This window comes from Pseudogymnoascus verrucosus (genome assembly GCF_001662655.1).
Source record: "Pseudogymnoascus verrucosus strain UAMH 10579 unplaced genomic scaffold scaffold_1, whole genome shotgun sequence".
NCBI lineage: Eukaryota > Fungi > Ascomycota > Leotiomycetes > Thelebolales > Thelebolaceae > Pseudogymnoascus > Pseudogymnoascus verrucosus.
Genome location: NW_017263652.1, coordinates 780615 through 797800, shown reverse-complemented (window position 1 = coordinate 797800; position 17186 = coordinate 780615). Strand labels below are relative to the sequence as shown.

Here is a 17186-nt window from a genome sequence, read left to right as displayed (position 1 = left end):
CTCATCACCAACCCGAAGCTAACTAAATTTGCTAAGGACGGACAGGACAACAGCACGGTTCCAGTGAAACGTGTCTATCAGCTTAACGGTAAGGGCCTCTGTCGGGCTATTCAGCAGAAATGTGTGGCATATTTACTTCCATTTCTAAAACTGAAGCTCCAAGCCCAAACCCCGAACTACTACAACACCTCGCCAACAGGGGCCCAGATCTATCCAATACCCTGAGAGCTGTTGCACAAACAGCGATAGATGGTGATACCGTCTCGTTGCTATTTACATCTACCGTGCTTTCTCTGCGTGGCGGCCACGTAACCGCGCAGCCACTTTCAACCACAGAAACCGGCTCGGTCTTGTGCTGGAATGGAGAGGCCTGGAAAATTGGCCACGATGTGGTAGAGGGTAATGACGGCGAGGCAATTATTGGCCTCCTTGATGCCAGTATTGTCTCAAGGTCGGCTGATGAGTCTATCAATGCCGTCCTCGATGTTCTGAGGACCATATCTGGCCCCTTTGCATTTGCTTATTATGACAAAATCCATCGTCTTGTTTATTTCGGGCGGGACTGCCTTGGGAGACGATCGCTGTTGTACAATTCCGAAGATATCTCGGATGCTATCCAGTTTTCTAGTATTGCGGATTCAACGAGCAGTTCTTGGAAAGAAGTCGAGGCAGATGGGATCTATGTGGCAGCACTTGATAGAGCATCTATCCCCCCAGGTTTAGCTTTACTAGAGGAATCGTCCGTGGGAAACAAACACTTTCCTTGCTACAGATGCCCATGGGTGCCAAGTGACAACCAGGGTGCTACTCCTGTAAGTCAACAGTATAACTGTGCAGCCAACGTTCCGCAACAAAAGCTGATTTCTGTTTCAGTCGCTTTCTCTCGGTGTTCTTAACCAAGTAGTCCCCACGACTCCGTGGTCTCTGAATCTGTCATCCGACTCTGTAAGGCAACTTGAGCAGCATATGATACAATCATTGCGGTTACGCCTGCTAAATATTCCTGATCCTCCGCGTTCTGAAGGTCCAGCCAAGGTCAAGCTGGCCATCCTTTTCTCTGGCGGCCTGGACTGTGCAGTTCTTGCACGCATGGCGCATGATATACTGCCATTGGAAGAGCAGATAGATCTCCTTAATGTGGCCTTCGAGAACCCAAGGGTTGTTTTGGCATCAAAGCAACCACCAAAAGTGAAGCAACAGCGAAAAGCTCGGCAAGGACGAGACCAGCTAGATATTCTTGGTGAGGCTGTAGCCAAAGAAAATCCATTAGGCGACACTCCACCTGTTGTTTGCCCGCCTGTTGGGGTGGACAACCCATTTGAAGCGTGCCCAGATAGAATGACTGGGAGAAGCGCGCTCAAGGAGCTGAGACAAGTCTGCCCCGGACGGAAATGGAACTTTGTAGAGGTAAAGCATCCCGAAAGCTTGTACCTTACGCTTCTAATATTATATCTAGGCCAATATACCATACGAAGAGTTCTTAACTCACAGAAGTAAAGTCATATCTCTTATATATCCACACAACACAGAAATGGACCTATCTATAGCAGGTGCATTGTATTTTGCGTCTCGAGGATCTGGAAAAGCATCCATTGACGATAGTGTTCCTGCAACCGACTATGCAACAGAAGCCCGAGTTCTTTTATCGGGGTTGGGCGCAGACGAGCTCTTTGGAGGCTATACCCGACATGCCACAGCATTTTCTAGGCGTGGATTCGAAGGGTTAATCGAAGAGCTGGACCTAGATGTGGGTAGACTAGGAAAGCGGAACCTAGGTAGAGATGATCGGGCCATCTCGAACTGGGGTCGAGAAGCCCGCTTTCCGTATCTTGATGAGGATCTCGTGAGATGGTCGCTGGCGTGCCCTGTGTGGGATAAATGTGGCTTTGGTGGCTCAGAGGCATTGGATGCCGCTGAACCAGCATTGGAGCCAGGGAAGAAAGTTCTTCGTCTCCTCGCGTGGAAGTTGGGAATGCACTCTGTGTCTCAAGAGAAGAAACGCGCGGTAAGGCGACCTGTTGTTTATTGACCCTTCACCACCATACTAACGCACATACAGATCCAATTCGGAGCACGGACTGCAAAGATGGAGACGGGACGCAGCAAAGGAACGACTTTACTCTCATGAGATAATTTGGCGAGAACCCAAGATCCAGCGATGATGACACTTCAGATACTACTGAATTGATACTGCAACCCGGCAGCCATTTCGTATACTCTTCGTGTGTTTCTGTACAACAGTAACCAGAGAGTTTTGAAATAGCTAAGGGCCATCTGCAATCAATGATGAAGTGGTTAAAGGCAAGTCTGAGTTGGAGTTTCTGGGCACCCAATTCAGTTATGATGGCGCCGACTGGAAGTGAATGGCGGCCTTGATACCAAGGACTGACCTTTCAATACCTACCATTCTGCTGCTTATGGGGAGGAGCCGTGATCCGGACCACCTGAATTTAAATTATCCGCCGAGGACTACACGTCGGTTCCTGGCTCTCCGTGTGTAGCCGAAGATCAGCTGTCCATGAAGGGCCTTGATCCAGCCCACCTGGAATTTCCCGCAGAGGAAGCTTCCTCACCTATACATCGGTTCCTAGATTTTCATCTATGCCCGAAGATCGCCCATGCGGAATACTACCTATTCACTATTCTATGACATGACCATACGGTGTCAATCACGTGATGATATATTGATACCATGGTGCCACACATCTCCGCACTTTTTAAATTCCACCAGCCATAGCGCGCTTATTTGAAGTGCAGCCACTGTACAAGTACAGTAAGTTACTCCGATACGACAAGCTTTGTTCTGGGTCTCCCTACATATGGCGGCATGTACCGTATCGATATTGATCATGTGATCCTGGCAAACGCCATTTGGAGTCATCTCCACACTGGCCAATACAGACAAAACAACTGATTAACCCGCCCCCGCCTCGAAATAGTGAACAAAGGCGGCCGTCAAATGAGCACTACTGCTAGATTCCCAAGTTAATCTTCAACCCCACACGATATCTCTCTCCAAGTGGGGATGGACCGTCAAAGCCTTGTCACCTCGTGCTCAAATAATTTAGCGTGGCCGGCCCATGGAGAAACTCTGATTAGTGGAATCTATGTGATAACCTCTCCGGCCCTCCACAAACGGGATAACATCAACTCCAATTTCTGGGGTAGCAAGGAATAGAGTCCTTCTCGAGGCACGCTTGGTTGGAGACTAACGCGTCTCCCACATTTCTAAAGTAACATCCAAGCATCTATAGCAGTAGTTTGCTCTCTCCGCATTCCTCAAAATGTCCACTATTGAGGCCGGCTTGCTTATCTCCCCCCTTAGTGTCGGGATGATGGGTCTCCACGTCCGGAGATCCCTGTCGAGTTCCAACCACATGTCGGACGGACAACTGTGGTAGGCAGTTGGAGAAGGTCTGTGAGGGGTGCGGAGAGGAGTTTTCTCCAGCTATCTTGTGTGGCGTATTGCGTTTGGGCGCATATGGTAGGTACCTCCACTTTCTGTATCATGGATGGGCCATGGGCAATGGCTCATCATATATATTGGGTGTGCTCCCGAGCACCTGCACTTTTTCCTCCTGTTTCTGTTTCCCTATTCACCATCGGACCAAGGACTCCCAACACTGTATACCTTTTGTAGGACAGTAAGCCTCCGTTAACTCGCCACAATGGCGATCGTTCACAGCACCCGCGTGTACAATTGGTAAAGAGAAGAACTTTCCCCCATATTCACTTCTATACTGATGTCGCCAACAGGTATATTTCCATGGTAGCTGCCAGTTGTATGGTGCTATACGGATATGATGCTTCAGTCTACAACTCCGTATGTTATTACAGAAACTACGATCGTACTGCATATGCTTATACTTAAATAGGTGCAAGGCTCATCCAACTGGGTCAATTACTTCAACAAGCCAGTAAGTTGGATATCGGATTGAAGCTTCCTGCTTGTACTAATATCGAGATAGGCTGCAAATGTCATCGGTGCCGTCAATACCGCCTATACTGTCGGCGCGATCGTTGCTGGCTTCTTCCTAGGTGGTCCTATTGTGAGTAGTGCCAATGCTTATCGGCCGTTTGACCTGCATCTAACTCATAACTAGGCGGATCGCTTCGGGCGACGATGGGGAATGGGTATTGGGTGCTTTTTGACCATCATCGCGACATTCATCCAGACATTCGCACCAAGACACAGTATCGGTACATTCATTGCTGGCCGAGCAATTATTGGTATCGGCCAGGGTATTGCATTGAGTATGCCGTTATCACTCTAGTTCCATACACGTAGCTAACAGTCATGCAGCCGCCGGCCCGATTTACATCGGTGAGCTCGCCCCACCAGAGATCAGAGGCAAAGTCATGTCCTTTTGGCAACTGTTCTACAGTGTGGGATCCTTCCTTGCCTACTGGATCAACTACGCCTGCCAGCTTCATGTAGCGAAGCTTGGCGAATGGGACTGGAAGATTGTCGTCATTTTCCAGATCATGGTCCCTATCTATATCCTCGTTCTTCTTCCGTTTATTCCCGAGACCCCACGTTGGTACCTCCAGCACGGCGACCGTGTCGACGATGCCCGTGCGACACTCCGCCGTGTCCGAGAGACTGAACAAGAAGTTGAAGATGAGATCCTCATGATTCGTGAGGCTCTCGAGTTTGAGAAGGAAGCCATCTCTAGCAGCTACTCTGCTCTATGGAAGGATCGTTCCGTCCGCAAGCGTCTCATTTTGGCATTCATCCTCAATGCCGGACAGCAGGTTACTGGCCAAGGAACACTCAACACCTACAGCACTATCATTTACAAGGGCGTTTTCAAGTCTCAGTCGCAGATTTCCCTCATCAACGCTCTCAACGCTACTTTCGGTATCATCTTCACCCTGAACGCAACTTGGACTGTTGACCGCTTCGGCCGCAAGTTTTTGTTCATCGTGGGTGCTATCGGAATGGCTGTCTGTATGCTGGCTGTGGCGTTAGTGGGAACAAAGACCGAGACGATCTATTATCTATCTAAGGGCGTGAGCAAGCCGACGAAGGCAGAGCCGGTTGGCATTGCCATCACCTTCTTGCTCTTCCTCTTCATCTTCTTCTACAAGCCCAGTTGGGGAGCGACAACCTGGATTTGGACCGCTGAAGTTTTCTCCATGAACGTCCGCGCCCAAGCCGTCGGCATGGCATCCCAGACACAGAATGTCGCAAACTCGATCTTCCAACAGTTCTTCCCGATTTTCCTCGCAAACTGCGGCTTCTCGACCTTTTACTTCTTCTTCGCGATCAACGTTGTCTTGGCTGTGTTCGTCCACTTCATGATTCCCGAGACAAGGAGGGTCAGCCTGGAGGAGATGGATGTCCTGTTCGGTGGAGCGGATCACGTCGAGAAGGGAGCTGATCTGCTTCATGTTGAGGATGCTCACCATGCGGTTCCGGTTCAAGAGAACAAGGGTAGCAGCATCGAGGCTAACGAAATCGAGGTCAGCTCGGCTGTGCCGACGAAGACGGTATAATTGAGTTGAAGTTGGAATGTTGTTAGCAGTTTTGCAGTATTTAATGTTGATTTCATCAATAATAGTTTGAATTCCTTTCTGGTAAATAATTGTAAAGCTCGTCCGTGCGTGCATGTGATAACGTTATGGTTGCCTCAGACCTAATGCCAAGACGACGCATCAGGCTGAAGTGTAGCCTTGTAGCCTCAATCGTGCCTTACTTTGACACATCCAATTATCTCGGGGAGGACAAAGTCTCTTCATTCAGCTAAGACGCTGGAACCTAAACTAAGCATTCTTGGATATAAAAGCCGTGGCGACTTGGATATGAGTTTGCAAGTTTTGAATCTTTACCATTGTTGTTTGGGGTGTGAAGTACGCCCTTCTGGATGAGAGTATGGCTCGAGAGAACATGGATAAAGCCGCATATTTTAAAGCACTGTCTTCACTAGATGAGGACTCAGACGATGAGAGCCCCATAGAATCCAGTCGAGATACGCCTATTACTTCTCTTCCACCTCACCACAAGTCATCTCCACATAAACATCGCGAACCGGTTGATCCTAAACCAAACGCAACTCCTCAGCTGGAACGGAGTCTATCAGCACCAACTCTGAAGTCACCATCCCCAATCCATCTCATCAAAGAAACTCCATTAGTATCAATCAAGAATCGGCTACGACAGGGCCGCACTGGCACCCCGCTGTCAAACGAAGTCTCTTTCGTCGCAGAAACGCCAACTTCCCCAAAGCCTATTCAAAGCGGTGGCGCTCCGCCTCTGAGAAAAACATCAGCCCCAACCCCAACTACCCTAAACCGCGTCGCTCAATTCTCATCCTTTTCCTCGAGTGCTCTCGGAAAGCGAAAGCGCAAAGAGCCGAGCATAAAGCTTGTTCCGGAACAGCACCGTATCTTCAAGGACTTGGTATTCTTCTACGTCCCTCCTGATGACATCGCCCCAGTGCGCAGGGCACGGATCGTGAAGGCTAGGGAGTATGGCGCTACCTGGGCTACAGAATGGACCGAGACTGTCACGCATATCATCGCTGATAAACACCTTTCGTATGCGGATATCACCTCGTTCCTCAAAATTTCTTCCATTCCGGATCACATCATACTCGTCAACGAACTGTACCCGTTGGATTGCATACAGTTCAAGGCTATTTTGAACCCGAATCAGAAACAGTATTTACTAACGGGATATGAACCAACGACAAAAGATTCTACCGTGGGAACTTCGGAACAGCCACCCTCTTCACCGGTCCCCCATCAGTCTCTGGAACTCAAAACTGCGAGGCCAAAGCCGGGAAGATGGAACTATGTACCTCCGAAAGCTACACCGGACAGAAGCCAGAATGGAGGGGATAGACAATCCGTGCCACCTACAGCGGGAGAAACTGACGACGTGGCGAGAAGCCCAGTGCATGGAGAAGCAGCTGTGTATGGAACGATTGGCGATGAAGATACCACAGAACCTCTAAGTGCAGGACCTGTTGTCGAGTCCCCACAAAGTGTGGAAGAGAGTACTAGGGCAGATGATGACCTTGATGAGATTATCAAAGGCACTCTCAAAGTGCAGCACCTCCCCTTGGATGATGATGAGGAGGACGCGTCCCCCACAGGCTCACCTCATCACGGAGGCGACAGCTCTGATGACAACGGCTCACTAAAACCCAAACGAAAGGATATTACTCGGAAGTTCAGCTTCAACCAAGAAAGCTTTAGCTGTATGAAAGGAGGCACCTTAGATGCCACTTCCTCGAATCCTAACGGGCGAACCATATCCATTCTTCAGGAAATGGCCGCCTACTATACACGGATGGATGATACGTGGCGCCCAATAGGGTATAGGAAGGCTATAACTACTCTTAAGAAACAAAATAAACTCATCTCAACCGCAGCAGAAGCTGTCAAGTTGCCAGCGATAGGACCGCGGATTGCCGATAAGATCGAGGAGATCGTCCACACGGACAAGCTTCGACGTCTTGACAACACCAAGTCAGACCGCAACGACATGATACTCCAGCTCTTCCTTGGAATCTATGGCGTCGGAATTTCGCAAGCAACAACATGGCTACAACAGGGCTATACCACCCTCGAAGATCTCCTGGCACATGCCAACCTGACTGACAACCAGCGGTTGGGCATTGATCATTATCAGGATTTCCAGACTCGAATACCGCGAGCAGAAGTCAGCGCTTTAGCTAAGATCGTTGCGGATACTGCGAGGGGCATTGATAGAGGTATAGAGGCCATTGTCGCAGGTAGTTATCGCCGTGGTGCGGAGACATGCGGAGACATCGACGTCCTCCTGACCAAGCCGGGTACTTCGGCCTGTTCCGAGCTAACGCCTCTTCTCTATAAGCTTGTGTCGCAGCTGCGGGCCTCGGGCATGCTTGTGGCGCCCCTCTCTGTCGGACGGACGGAATCTAGCTCAAAGTGGCACGGCTGTTGCGTCTTGCCTGGGCAGGAGTCGCCGATTTGGCGGCGGATTGACTTTCATCTTGCGCCGGCGTCCGAGCTGGGAGCTGCGTTGTTGTACTTTACGGGGAATGATATCTTTAATAGGAGTATTCGGCTTTTGGCTTCAAAGCGTGGTATGAGATTGAATCAGAGGGGATTGTATAAAGGTGTGATGAGGGGCCTTGGGAGGGTGAAACTTAATGAAGGGGAACTGGTGGAGGGGGCGGATGAGAAGAAGATATTCGCGGAGCTGGGAGTACCGTGGAGGTCACCTGAGGAGCGAGTTTGCTGAGGAGTTGAATAATTAGGATAGTTTGAGACTCTAGTCTAATAATGCTCTCTCCGGAGGCATCTGTAATCAAGCCTTAGAAACAGGCTCCCTAATCATAATCCAATTAATCCACCTCCTCTCATCCTCCGGCGTCTCTTTACTCGCATTCACAATCTCCGCCTCATCCACCACCACCCAGCCCAACTTCTTATACAACGGCAACCCCGCGGGCGTCGCCTCAATATACGCCTTCCTCCCCTCGCGATCCGCCATCTCCAACCCATACCTCAACAACATCGACGCGCACCCCTTCCCCTGAAACTCCGGATCCGTCGCCAACAACCCCATCAAATACATCTCCTCCTCCACAACCCACTTCTTCTGCATCCGATCCAGCCCGCCAAACATCTCCAAACACGCCGCTACATTCGCGCCCTCGGGCAGGGAATCCGCATCCATGTTCCCGCCCTCCTCTACTACCGCCTCGGTAGCCTCCTCCGGCGCAGGAGTGTGCGGGAACTCCCATCTAGCGAAACTCGCCATGCGGCCACTCGCCGTCTCGATTACTTTGAAATGCCGCTCTCCGGGACCGGGGTGGTTGAGGCGCTTCCCGAAGCGGTTGGTCAGCCAGGCGGATTGCGAGGCCCAGGAGCAGGTGCTGTTGGGGAAACAGGCGATGTGGTTGGGTTCGGGAGTGAAGGCGGAGAGGTAAACGTGCACGAGGGAGGAGACGTCGGCGGGGGTGCATTCTTCGATGTGGAAGGCGGTGGTGGGGGTGGTGGACGACATGGTTATGGTGCGGGGTTGTGGCGGGGTCGTCGGGGTGTGGTGAGGGATTGATAAGGATGGGAATGTAATTGGGATTAACTTTTGGTTTGAGGGGAGTAAGGAACGGGTTATAGGTATTTATTTATGATTCGAGGGGAGGAAATGTTGAGTTGGAGTTTGACAGGTGTAATCCGATGTAAAGCGAAGTTTGCGAGCCAGCGCCGCCGAAAAGCTTCGCCGAGTGACCGTCGCCGGGCGGCGAGCGAAAAGGGAATGTGGGGAAGAAGCGAAGAAGGCTTGGAACGCCATTTCCGTTTCCGCGATGCCGCCGCTCAAGCACAAAGGGCCGTGCATAACTTGGGATCGAGACCGGCAGTTGGGGCTAAGGGGCTTACTCTCCGTCTAGTTCGAGAATTCGGTAATTAGCTTGTTGAAACAGTGAAATATGAGAATTGTTGTTTCAATATGATCAATAGTGCTGTGCAAACTTAAAGTGGCGACAGGGTCTGGAGAGCCTCGGTGAATGAAATGTACAGGGTCCTTTCTCAGACTTTGGGGGCGACCGCGCGGGTCTCGGCTTGTACCAAAGTACGCGTAAAGTAACCACATAATCGCGTAACCGTGCCGTCGGGAAATTATTCAGATGGAACTAGGGAATATCTCAATCTCAATTTCAATCTCCATATCTCCATACTACGGCAGTTTCTCTATAGTACTGCAGATATTAATGTACACGTACACGAACACGCCTGAAGATTTATATTGCATTCGGCATAATAGGAAATTATTCCAAGACAGTTTATACAATTTATACAGCTGATAAAGAACACTGAGTAAGTTTATGCGACGAATGACCCGCATGTCCCTTTCCTTCATTACCTTCGTGCATGAAGGGGAAAATTAAATCCATAAAGTACTTTAGCAGTAAGTAATCCGTCAAATTGGGATTAAAAGTCCTGCCAAGGGGCTTCAAACAGGGATTGTCAGCGAATGAGAGGGCAGTTGATTGCCGGCCTCCACTGAAAATGCCATCCATCCCTTACAACGGCCGCTAATTCTTCCCATTGTAGTTCTCGCCGTCGCCGTCGTCAACCCCCTTCACACACGATCACGCGCGTTCACGCCGACGGACATGCTTCACATGGCGCTCTAGACAGACAACATTCTCCTTTTACGCGCTCTACCGACGACCATGCGATTGGCCTAGACGAGCTGCTTCGACGACGACTACCCCCTCGACATCACCATTGCGATCGCGGGTGGACAATTGGTCTTGGACAAATTGGTCTTCAACCCCCGCCAGTTCCCCATACCGCCATCCCCTACCGCGCCACCGAACCGCCTCTCGAAGCGGGCCATATAAACCATATCTAGCGGGCCGTCGCATACGGCAACTCACATAGAACTGTTCCTTCCCTCCCGGCTTGTGTCTCACTCAACGGCAAGATGCATCAAGGAGCACCGACAACGACAGCGACAATGGCCTACCCCTCCCTTCCCGCCTCCCCGACTCTTACGAACCCGGACATGATCCTGCCCTACGGCGACTACGACTCCACCCCCTCTCCCCCGCGTTCGGCCGCGTGGAAGGGCCGACCCCAAGATATGGACTTTGCGCAGTCCCTGGCATATGGAGACAATACCATGGTCGCTGTGCCTATGACACCTATCACACCAATCATATATGGGAACGGCACAATGTTATCTGATATCGGTGAGGTGACGGAGGCGGAGAGCACACCTGGGGTTGGTGTGCGACGCATGCGGGACCGGCTCGCAAGGGGGGATGATTCACCAGTGAAATCGTCGCCGACGATGGGATACCAGAGTACGGTGAAGCGGTCGAAAGTGCCAGCTCACCAGCGGAGCGCTAGTATGGAGAGCACGAGTACCGTGACGACTGAGGCTCCTGTGGGTGAGCCGTTTGGGGATTTCGATGATACTGTGAGCGTGGATGAGAGTGCATTCCAGGGCGATGATGAGGAGAGTGTTGTGGGCGAAGCCTACGGACAGGCAATGTTGGCCGAGGTTAAGACTATGTACAGAAAGGATGCGAGGGCCGTAGAGGCGAGGAGGGAGAAGGAGGATGAGGAATTGAGCAGTGCGGCGCTGAGCAAGAGGGCAGAGATGATCTTGTCAAACGCCAAAAAACGGCTTGATGTGAGTACTGATAGATTTGTCTCTAGGAACGTGCACTGACAGAGTTATTTTAGAACATGGAGGGGAATCTCAGCCGTGCACGAAGCTCCCTATATATCAGCCCCTCATCCTCGATGTCTTCAATACATAGCAGCAGCCCCTTGTCAAGATCGACACCCTCGCCTCCCGAGCCGCGCATAATCTCTCAGATGGGCTTGCCTCCCGCCAGGCACCGACAACTGAATCACTCCAACCTGGGCCCCAACAGCCCGTCTCACGCAAGAGTCGGTAGCGAGAATTCGCTTCCTCTATCACCCCCTAATAATAATAATATTCAACATACGACCGTCATCTTAAGGCCGGCCCTCGTCTCAAGGCAATCCCTGCCACTAATCGCGTCACCACAGTCGGAAGGACCGCAACGGCGGGATTCATATAGATCCCAGATTGCTGCTCAAGAGAGTCGTCGGTCATCTTTAAACGAACACTCGGATCCGGCATCTGGGATAGTTATCATGGAAACGGGGAGCGATGGAGATCACCCCTTCCCCTCACCTCTTGAGGCTGATAGATTCGTCCGATCTAGTACTGCTGAACCCCATTCCTGGCACGAGATCGACCCACGCGCCCTAACGCGCTCGGCTTCGTCGATGCAGATGCGAGATCTGTCGGTCAAAATGAAGGACCTCAAGGGCAAGATTTCGACACTGAGGGACCGAGCAAAGGAAGATAATATGAAGAGGCGTAGCGTGCAGAGCCTCCGTACCCCTAGCCCCTTCACGGCCGCCGAACAGTGGTACACGACGTCAACAGACTATAAGGATGGTCATCTGAGTGCTGATGCTGTTGTGATGCAGGCACCGTGGGATGGGGAACCCAAGGAGCAGGAAATCCAGCAGAAGCAGGTTAATAATATGCTTGATCACGTTACTGAGGACGCGGCGGAAGATGTGGAGGATTGCCAGTCGGAAACGACGAGTATTTACCAAGACTTTGAGGAGGCTGAGGAACACCAAGACCAAGAGGAATATGGGAATGTTGTTGGCTCTTTTGGAGGGGAGGAACAGGTTAATGGAGATGAGGTTTACGAAGAGCCCGCCGAATTGGAAGATGACCTCGCAGAAAATAACCACCAGCAAAACGGTCTTCAGGAAGACGGGCAAGATGACCTCCAGGAGCATGTTGAGGACAGGGAGCTCGATGAAGAGCAACCTATCAACGATGAATACGAGGACGAATCCGTCGACGGCGAGGAATACGACGACGCCTCCAGCGACGTCGCCTCCCTCTACCACGACACCTCCCAAGTCCCCCTCTCCCACGAAGACCGCGAAGACGCCTTCGACTATGAGCATTTCTTCCTCCACAGCGCCATGGGCACCATGTCTCAACAAAAATACAACCGACGCGGCAGCACCGACAGCTACGGCTCCGATGACTCCGTCGCAACCGCGCGCGGCCTCGATACTCCTGCTACCGGGACTTACAAAGACCAGCTGAAACCCGCGGTCGTAGGACACAAGAGGCATAAGAGCATCGATACCGTGAGCACGATGGCTACATTCGCGACTGCGAAATCGAGACACACGGAGGCAGATCTGCAGAACGAATACTTCAATTTCGCGGTCCAGGATGTGAGGTGGTCGCAGCAGATCCACGGGGGTGACACGTCGAAGGCTTTGCCTACCACACCTGACGACGAGGCAGGAGAGGCGGGACAGGAATCCCGTCGCAGCTCAGTCATCAGAGCAGGCGTCATACAACCGGTCGCGCAACACCGCCCCTCAATCTCCTCCTTCAGCTCCTCCTCTAGCGCCACGCGCTCCTTCCCCTTGATCAACAGGCCTAAGAACACGAGCGGTACCTCGACGCCCTCTAGCTACCCGTCTCCTCTCGCGTCTAATCCAGGCGAGCTCTTAGGGATGGCGCTCACGACTGGGATGATGAATGGGACCGATGAGCGGGCTGCGCAGCCATCCCCGGTATCGATGTTACACCGCGATGACCAGATTTTGGTGGAGCGGCTGGTGGCGAGTGTGGGGAAGTGTGTGGTGGGGTTGCAGGAGACGAGGCGGACGAGCGCGGAGAATAGGGTGTGGAGGAAACGGTTGGAGATTGCGTATCGGATATTAGAGGGGGATGAGAGTATGCTGAAGTGAGTGGGGCAGTGGAACCTAATGACTGGCCGCAAGAAAATACGCGAATAATGGGTGAGGGGGGAGGCATATATCATGATGCTGGATCGTTGCTGGCGGCGATAATATTTAATGGGGGGGCGAACTGGGGGATCTATTGCTGTTGTAACTATAGACAGAGACACACATTTACAAGATGGGGAGGGCAGCGAGGTGTATGGGTTTGCTTGCATATACCCGGCTATACTTTATGAACACATACTTCGGCTAGGAGATTACTAGATCTAGGAATTCAAATCTTTGCTTTATATATATTATGGTTGGCATGATGGTGTATGGGGAAAGGGTTAGGCTGCGGGTTTGGATTGGTTCTGGGGCATCTCGCTGTTGAATTGACTATTTGATTATGCAAAGCTATGGGTACATTATTGAAGTTGTATATCATAAAAGTTTGTTTCCGATGCCTTTTTTTTTCTCCATCTCCTTCGGTTCTTCCATACCATCTTGATCAGGCCGCTGATACCGCCACACTCAGAATCAAAGACACCTTCTCCCGCTGATTCTACTTTCGATAGCCACTCCATCCCATATTTGTGGGTATAAATTGAGGTCCATGTGTCTAGCCACCCAAAATAAAGAACGCAAAAGGGGCAAAGAAGACGCCGGGCGTGTCTTGTGATCTAAGCTTCTCTACTATCAGCTTTGCTTACCTGCTTTCCCTCTTTGGTTTGTATGCCTGTTGTCGGTGTTCGAATTCCCCTTGTCGTTATTCTTCTTGTCACGGTTGTTTGCTGTCGCCGCGGTGTTCCTGTCACTGACGTGGTCCTGCCGCCGGTCTCGAGCTGTGGTGAGAATCCTGGTGAGTGTGGCTTTGTGGGGACGAGGGTTGATAGAGTGTAGGTTGATAAGCTGGTAGGTTTTAAAGCAACTCCGCCTCCAATTTTATTGGTTTCATTCCAATTAATCCCTTATATGACTTGAAGGTGCCCCAGAGAACGTTGCTATAGTGAGCCGCTTTGTAATGTATAATATTAATCCCAGGCCTTTATTGTAGCCATACGTTCTACGTCACCGGAAAATAAAAATAGACGTCAAGACGTCAAATAAAAGCTATCATTGACTTTTGTCTACAACTTGAAATCGGCATTGGTTTTCTCCCATCCAGCCCTGTCAGCCTCTGGCATAGCCGCCACTTTCTCCACAAGCTGCAACTTCAACTGCCTCGAGCGATCGGTGCATAGTTCATAAATCGTGCTCAGGTTAAAAGTGAGCGCATGGAAGCTCTTCCCCTTGTCTAGCAGATTCTCAAGCATGTCCTTTGCCTATGCACTGTCAGTATAACCATCACGCCACCCACTCCACGGAACTGAAAAAAGCCGCCAACATACCTCATCGATCTGCCCCGAGTACAACATACACACAGCCAAATTCTGCGCATACATCTCATTCCCCCCATCCCTCTCCGCAAGCTGTTCCCAAATCGTCGCCGCATCCTCATACTTCCCATCCGCCATCTCCCCCAACGCAAGCACCACCCCATCCGCCTCCTCCCTCCCCCCCATGCACCCCCTCGCCGCCTCCACATCCCCCAGCCTCAACCACAACAACGCCCTCCTCGCTCCAACCATCCTATCCCCCCCCTCCCCCAACGTCCTCAAATGCATCGCCGCACCCTCTAAATCCTCCATCTCCACCAAGGCACCCGCAACTCGCACACCGAGATCAACAAGTCGCTCCTCCCACATCTGCCGCTCTACCAGCGTCGAGTCTTCGCTCTCAGGGTCTTCAGAGACGGCTTTCCGTAGCGCGGCAAGCGCGCGCCGCGCATCGCGCGCTAGCTCGAAATACCCTACTACTCCGCGGCGGGGGTCGTTGAATCCGATGCCCTGGAGGCGCACAGCGAGGACGCGGAGTTCCCAGGGGACGAGGTGCGCGGAGGTAAGTGGGTCGAGGTATAGCGCTGAGTTGAGATCTTCGAGGGCCTTTACCTCCTGCGCCGCGAGAGCGGTGGCGTTGCAGAGGGTCAGGGAGGCGAGGCGGACGTAGAGGAGGGCGAAGATGGTGGGGTGGTCAGTTGGGGCTGTGGCGGTAGTGAGGAGGTTCGCGGCGAGGACGGCAGCAGCGCGGAAGCGGGAGGTGGAGAGGAGGGTAGGGAGGTCCTGTGGAGGAGGGGAAGAGGGGCGCAAGGGCGCCGGGATGTCGGTTGTGGGAAGGGGGTGGTAGAGTTCGGGGCGGAGGAGGCGGGAGAAGTCTTTTGCATGGAAGGCGGGGGAGGATGTCGGCCGCGAGGAGGGGTTCGGTGAGCGTTGGGAGGGGGTGGGTGAGAGGGTTTGGGAGTTGGAGAGGGTGGGTGAGGAGGAGCCAAGGGGACCGGAGACGGGTGCCCTGGAGGGGTTAGCTTTGTGCGAAAAGCGAGAGATGGGGGCTTACTGAGATAGATCTACTGGGCCTCTAGTTGACCGACGCGGTAACTGAACTGCTCCTATCATCAGCTTGTGAAGTGAGAGTGGACGTTGACATGTCACGTGATGTTGGTTTGAGTTTGGGAGGAATGGGCAGGTGGGATAGATCATCGGAGGTCATCATACCTCTACCAGTGGATATGGGCCTTTCTTGCCGCTCTCCGACGGAAGATCTTGGTGGAGTCGCCATCTTGATCTTATTGTATGGTGTCTTTGAAGGTGGAAGTTGACGTTCGGAGTTGCGAATCAGACTATACGTTCGCGTGCATTGGCGCGATTTATGACACTGTCCTACGATTTTATGCACGCGACAGAGCTATAACTGGGTGCTGAGTTTCAACTTTTCAGGTCAACTCTGCACAGCAACCGTTCTATATTATAATATTGGTGGACATTGATATTGGATTTTCTACTTCTATAGATCTGATAGAAAGCCAATAACTCTCGAGAAGACCCCATTAATGACTTCTTCTGGGTTATTCTTCAAATCATGGGTTGCCCCTTCCACAATGCCAGAGTTCTTCTCATCCACCTCACCAGAGCCCCTTTTCACAAACCCGATCCATTTCTCAACCAGTGCTTTCTTATCCACGTACTCTGGCACATACTCATCCTTCCCAGAGTACAGGATACAGAGCTTACTTCCCTTCGACAGGCTCCCAAACGACCTCTGATACTGCTCATCAGTCAAATCCGAACTGAAATAATCATCCTCCCCATCATGATTCGGGCTGGCCAAGCTCAACCACCGTCTCGCACAGATTGGAGCATCGAAGAAGCCATGCGTAGCTGCGGATGATAGAACATCCTCTCCCCTTCCCGCTGCCACCCATTCGGCAGCAATTTTGTTCGTGTTAGAGCGCTGCGCCTCATCAAGCTGCCCCTCCATAGCCTGCCTATCACTGACAGATGCTTGCAATATTCCTCCGTCTATAGGTGCGCGGCTCTCCTTTCCGGGGCCCACCAGGTAGTGTATCACATCCTGGCAACCAGTGGAGTGGCCCATGAAGACAATCTTGCCAGACCTCCCTGCTATGTTACGAAAGTAATCAACACATTGTGATAGCTCATCAACATCTTTCCCAAGTGACGAAGTCCCCCAGCCGATGTGGGATGAGGATAGATGGACTTGCACAAGTGACCAGGCGGGTGGGAGTTGGCGGGCAAGTTGTGCCGCGTATGGGACGGTGAGTAAACCATCACCTAGCCCTCCAATAAAGAAGAGGATATTTTGGCCCGATTCGCCTTTCTCGGCAGCTGTAAGCTCGAAAGCTACGAGTTTGCCAGCCTGTTCCTGTTAGCTTATCTGATACCACGGCGGCAATTGTGTTGTTAAAGGGACTGATGTTGGGAATTGCCACATTAAAGACGTACATAATGGTGCAAAGTACCAGGAACAGCGCCGTTACTCATCATCTTGTACAGTAATGTTGTATTTGTTTTGTGTTATTCCTTGGGTTGATATCGATC

At 51.7% G+C, this 17186-nt stretch overlaps 7 protein-coding genes across 7 annotated transcripts; 4 read left to right on the top strand and 3 right to left on the bottom strand.

Moving 5' to 3' along the window:
- Positions 1 to 5: 5 nt before the first annotated feature.
- VE01_00271 (uncharacterized protein) lies at positions 6 to 3544 on the top strand. Its single transcript, XM_018269803.2, has 4 exons — positions 6 to 812; positions 874 to 1407; positions 1457 to 2005; positions 2060 to 3544. Exons 1-4 carry the CDS (start codon positions 120 to 122, stop codon positions 2126 to 2128), a joined length of 1845 nt encoding a protein of 614 aa, XP_018135054.1. The 5' UTR covers positions 6 to 119; the 3' UTR covers positions 2129 to 3544.
- On the top strand, positions 3545 to 5582 carry VE01_00270 (uncharacterized protein). Its single transcript, XM_018269802.2, has 6 exons — positions 3545 to 3703; positions 3757 to 3823; positions 3876 to 3917; positions 3969 to 4049; positions 4104 to 4254; positions 4304 to 5582. The coding sequence occupies exons 1-6, from the start codon at positions 3669 to 3671 to the stop codon at positions 5497 to 5499; spliced, it is 1572 nt and encodes a 523-aa protein (XP_018135053.1). The 5' UTR covers positions 3545 to 3668; the 3' UTR covers positions 5500 to 5582.
- A 116-nt stretch (positions 5583 to 5698) lies between these two features.
- VE01_00269 (uncharacterized protein) lies at positions 5699 to 8322 on the top strand. The gene has a single exon (XM_018269801.2). The coding sequence runs from the start codon at positions 5876 to 5878 to the stop codon at positions 8231 to 8233; it is 2358 nt and encodes a 785-aa protein (XP_018135379.1). The 5' UTR covers positions 5699 to 5875; the 3' UTR covers positions 8234 to 8322.
- Positions 8078 to 9160, bottom strand: VE01_00268 (uncharacterized protein). The gene has a single exon (XM_018269800.2). The coding sequence runs from the start codon at positions 8999 to 9001 to the stop codon at positions 8300 to 8302; it is 702 nt and encodes a 233-aa protein (XP_018135380.1). The 5' UTR covers positions 9002 to 9160; the 3' UTR covers positions 8078 to 8299.
- A 794-nt stretch (positions 9161 to 9954) lies between these two features.
- On the top strand, positions 9955 to 13600 carry VE01_00267 (uncharacterized protein). Its single transcript, XM_018269799.2, has 2 exons — positions 9955 to 11140; positions 11194 to 13600. Exons 1-2 carry the CDS (start codon positions 10427 to 10429, stop codon positions 13276 to 13278), a joined length of 2799 nt encoding a protein of 932 aa, XP_018135377.2. The 5' UTR covers positions 9955 to 10426; the 3' UTR covers positions 13279 to 13600.
- A 691-nt stretch (positions 13601 to 14291) lies between these two features.
- Positions 14292 to 15935, bottom strand: VE01_00266 (uncharacterized protein). Its single transcript, XM_018269798.2, has 4 exons — positions 15843 to 15935; positions 15685 to 15730; positions 14643 to 15639; positions 14292 to 14576 (listed from the first exon to the last, which is right to left on the bottom strand). Exons 1-4 carry the CDS (start codon positions 15904 to 15906, stop codon positions 14382 to 14384), a joined length of 1302 nt encoding a protein of 433 aa, XP_018135378.1. The 5' UTR covers positions 15907 to 15935; the 3' UTR covers positions 14292 to 14381.
- A 167-nt stretch (positions 15936 to 16102) lies between these two features.
- VE01_00265 (uncharacterized protein) lies at positions 16103 to 17167 on the bottom strand. Its single transcript, XM_018269797.2, has 2 exons — positions 17091 to 17167; positions 16103 to 17004 (listed from the first exon to the last, which is right to left on the bottom strand). Exons 1-2 carry the CDS (start codon positions 17130 to 17132, stop codon positions 16132 to 16134), a joined length of 915 nt encoding a protein of 304 aa, XP_018135375.1. The 5' UTR covers positions 17133 to 17167; the 3' UTR covers positions 16103 to 16131.
- Between the last annotated feature and the right edge of the window lie 19 nt (positions 17168 to 17186).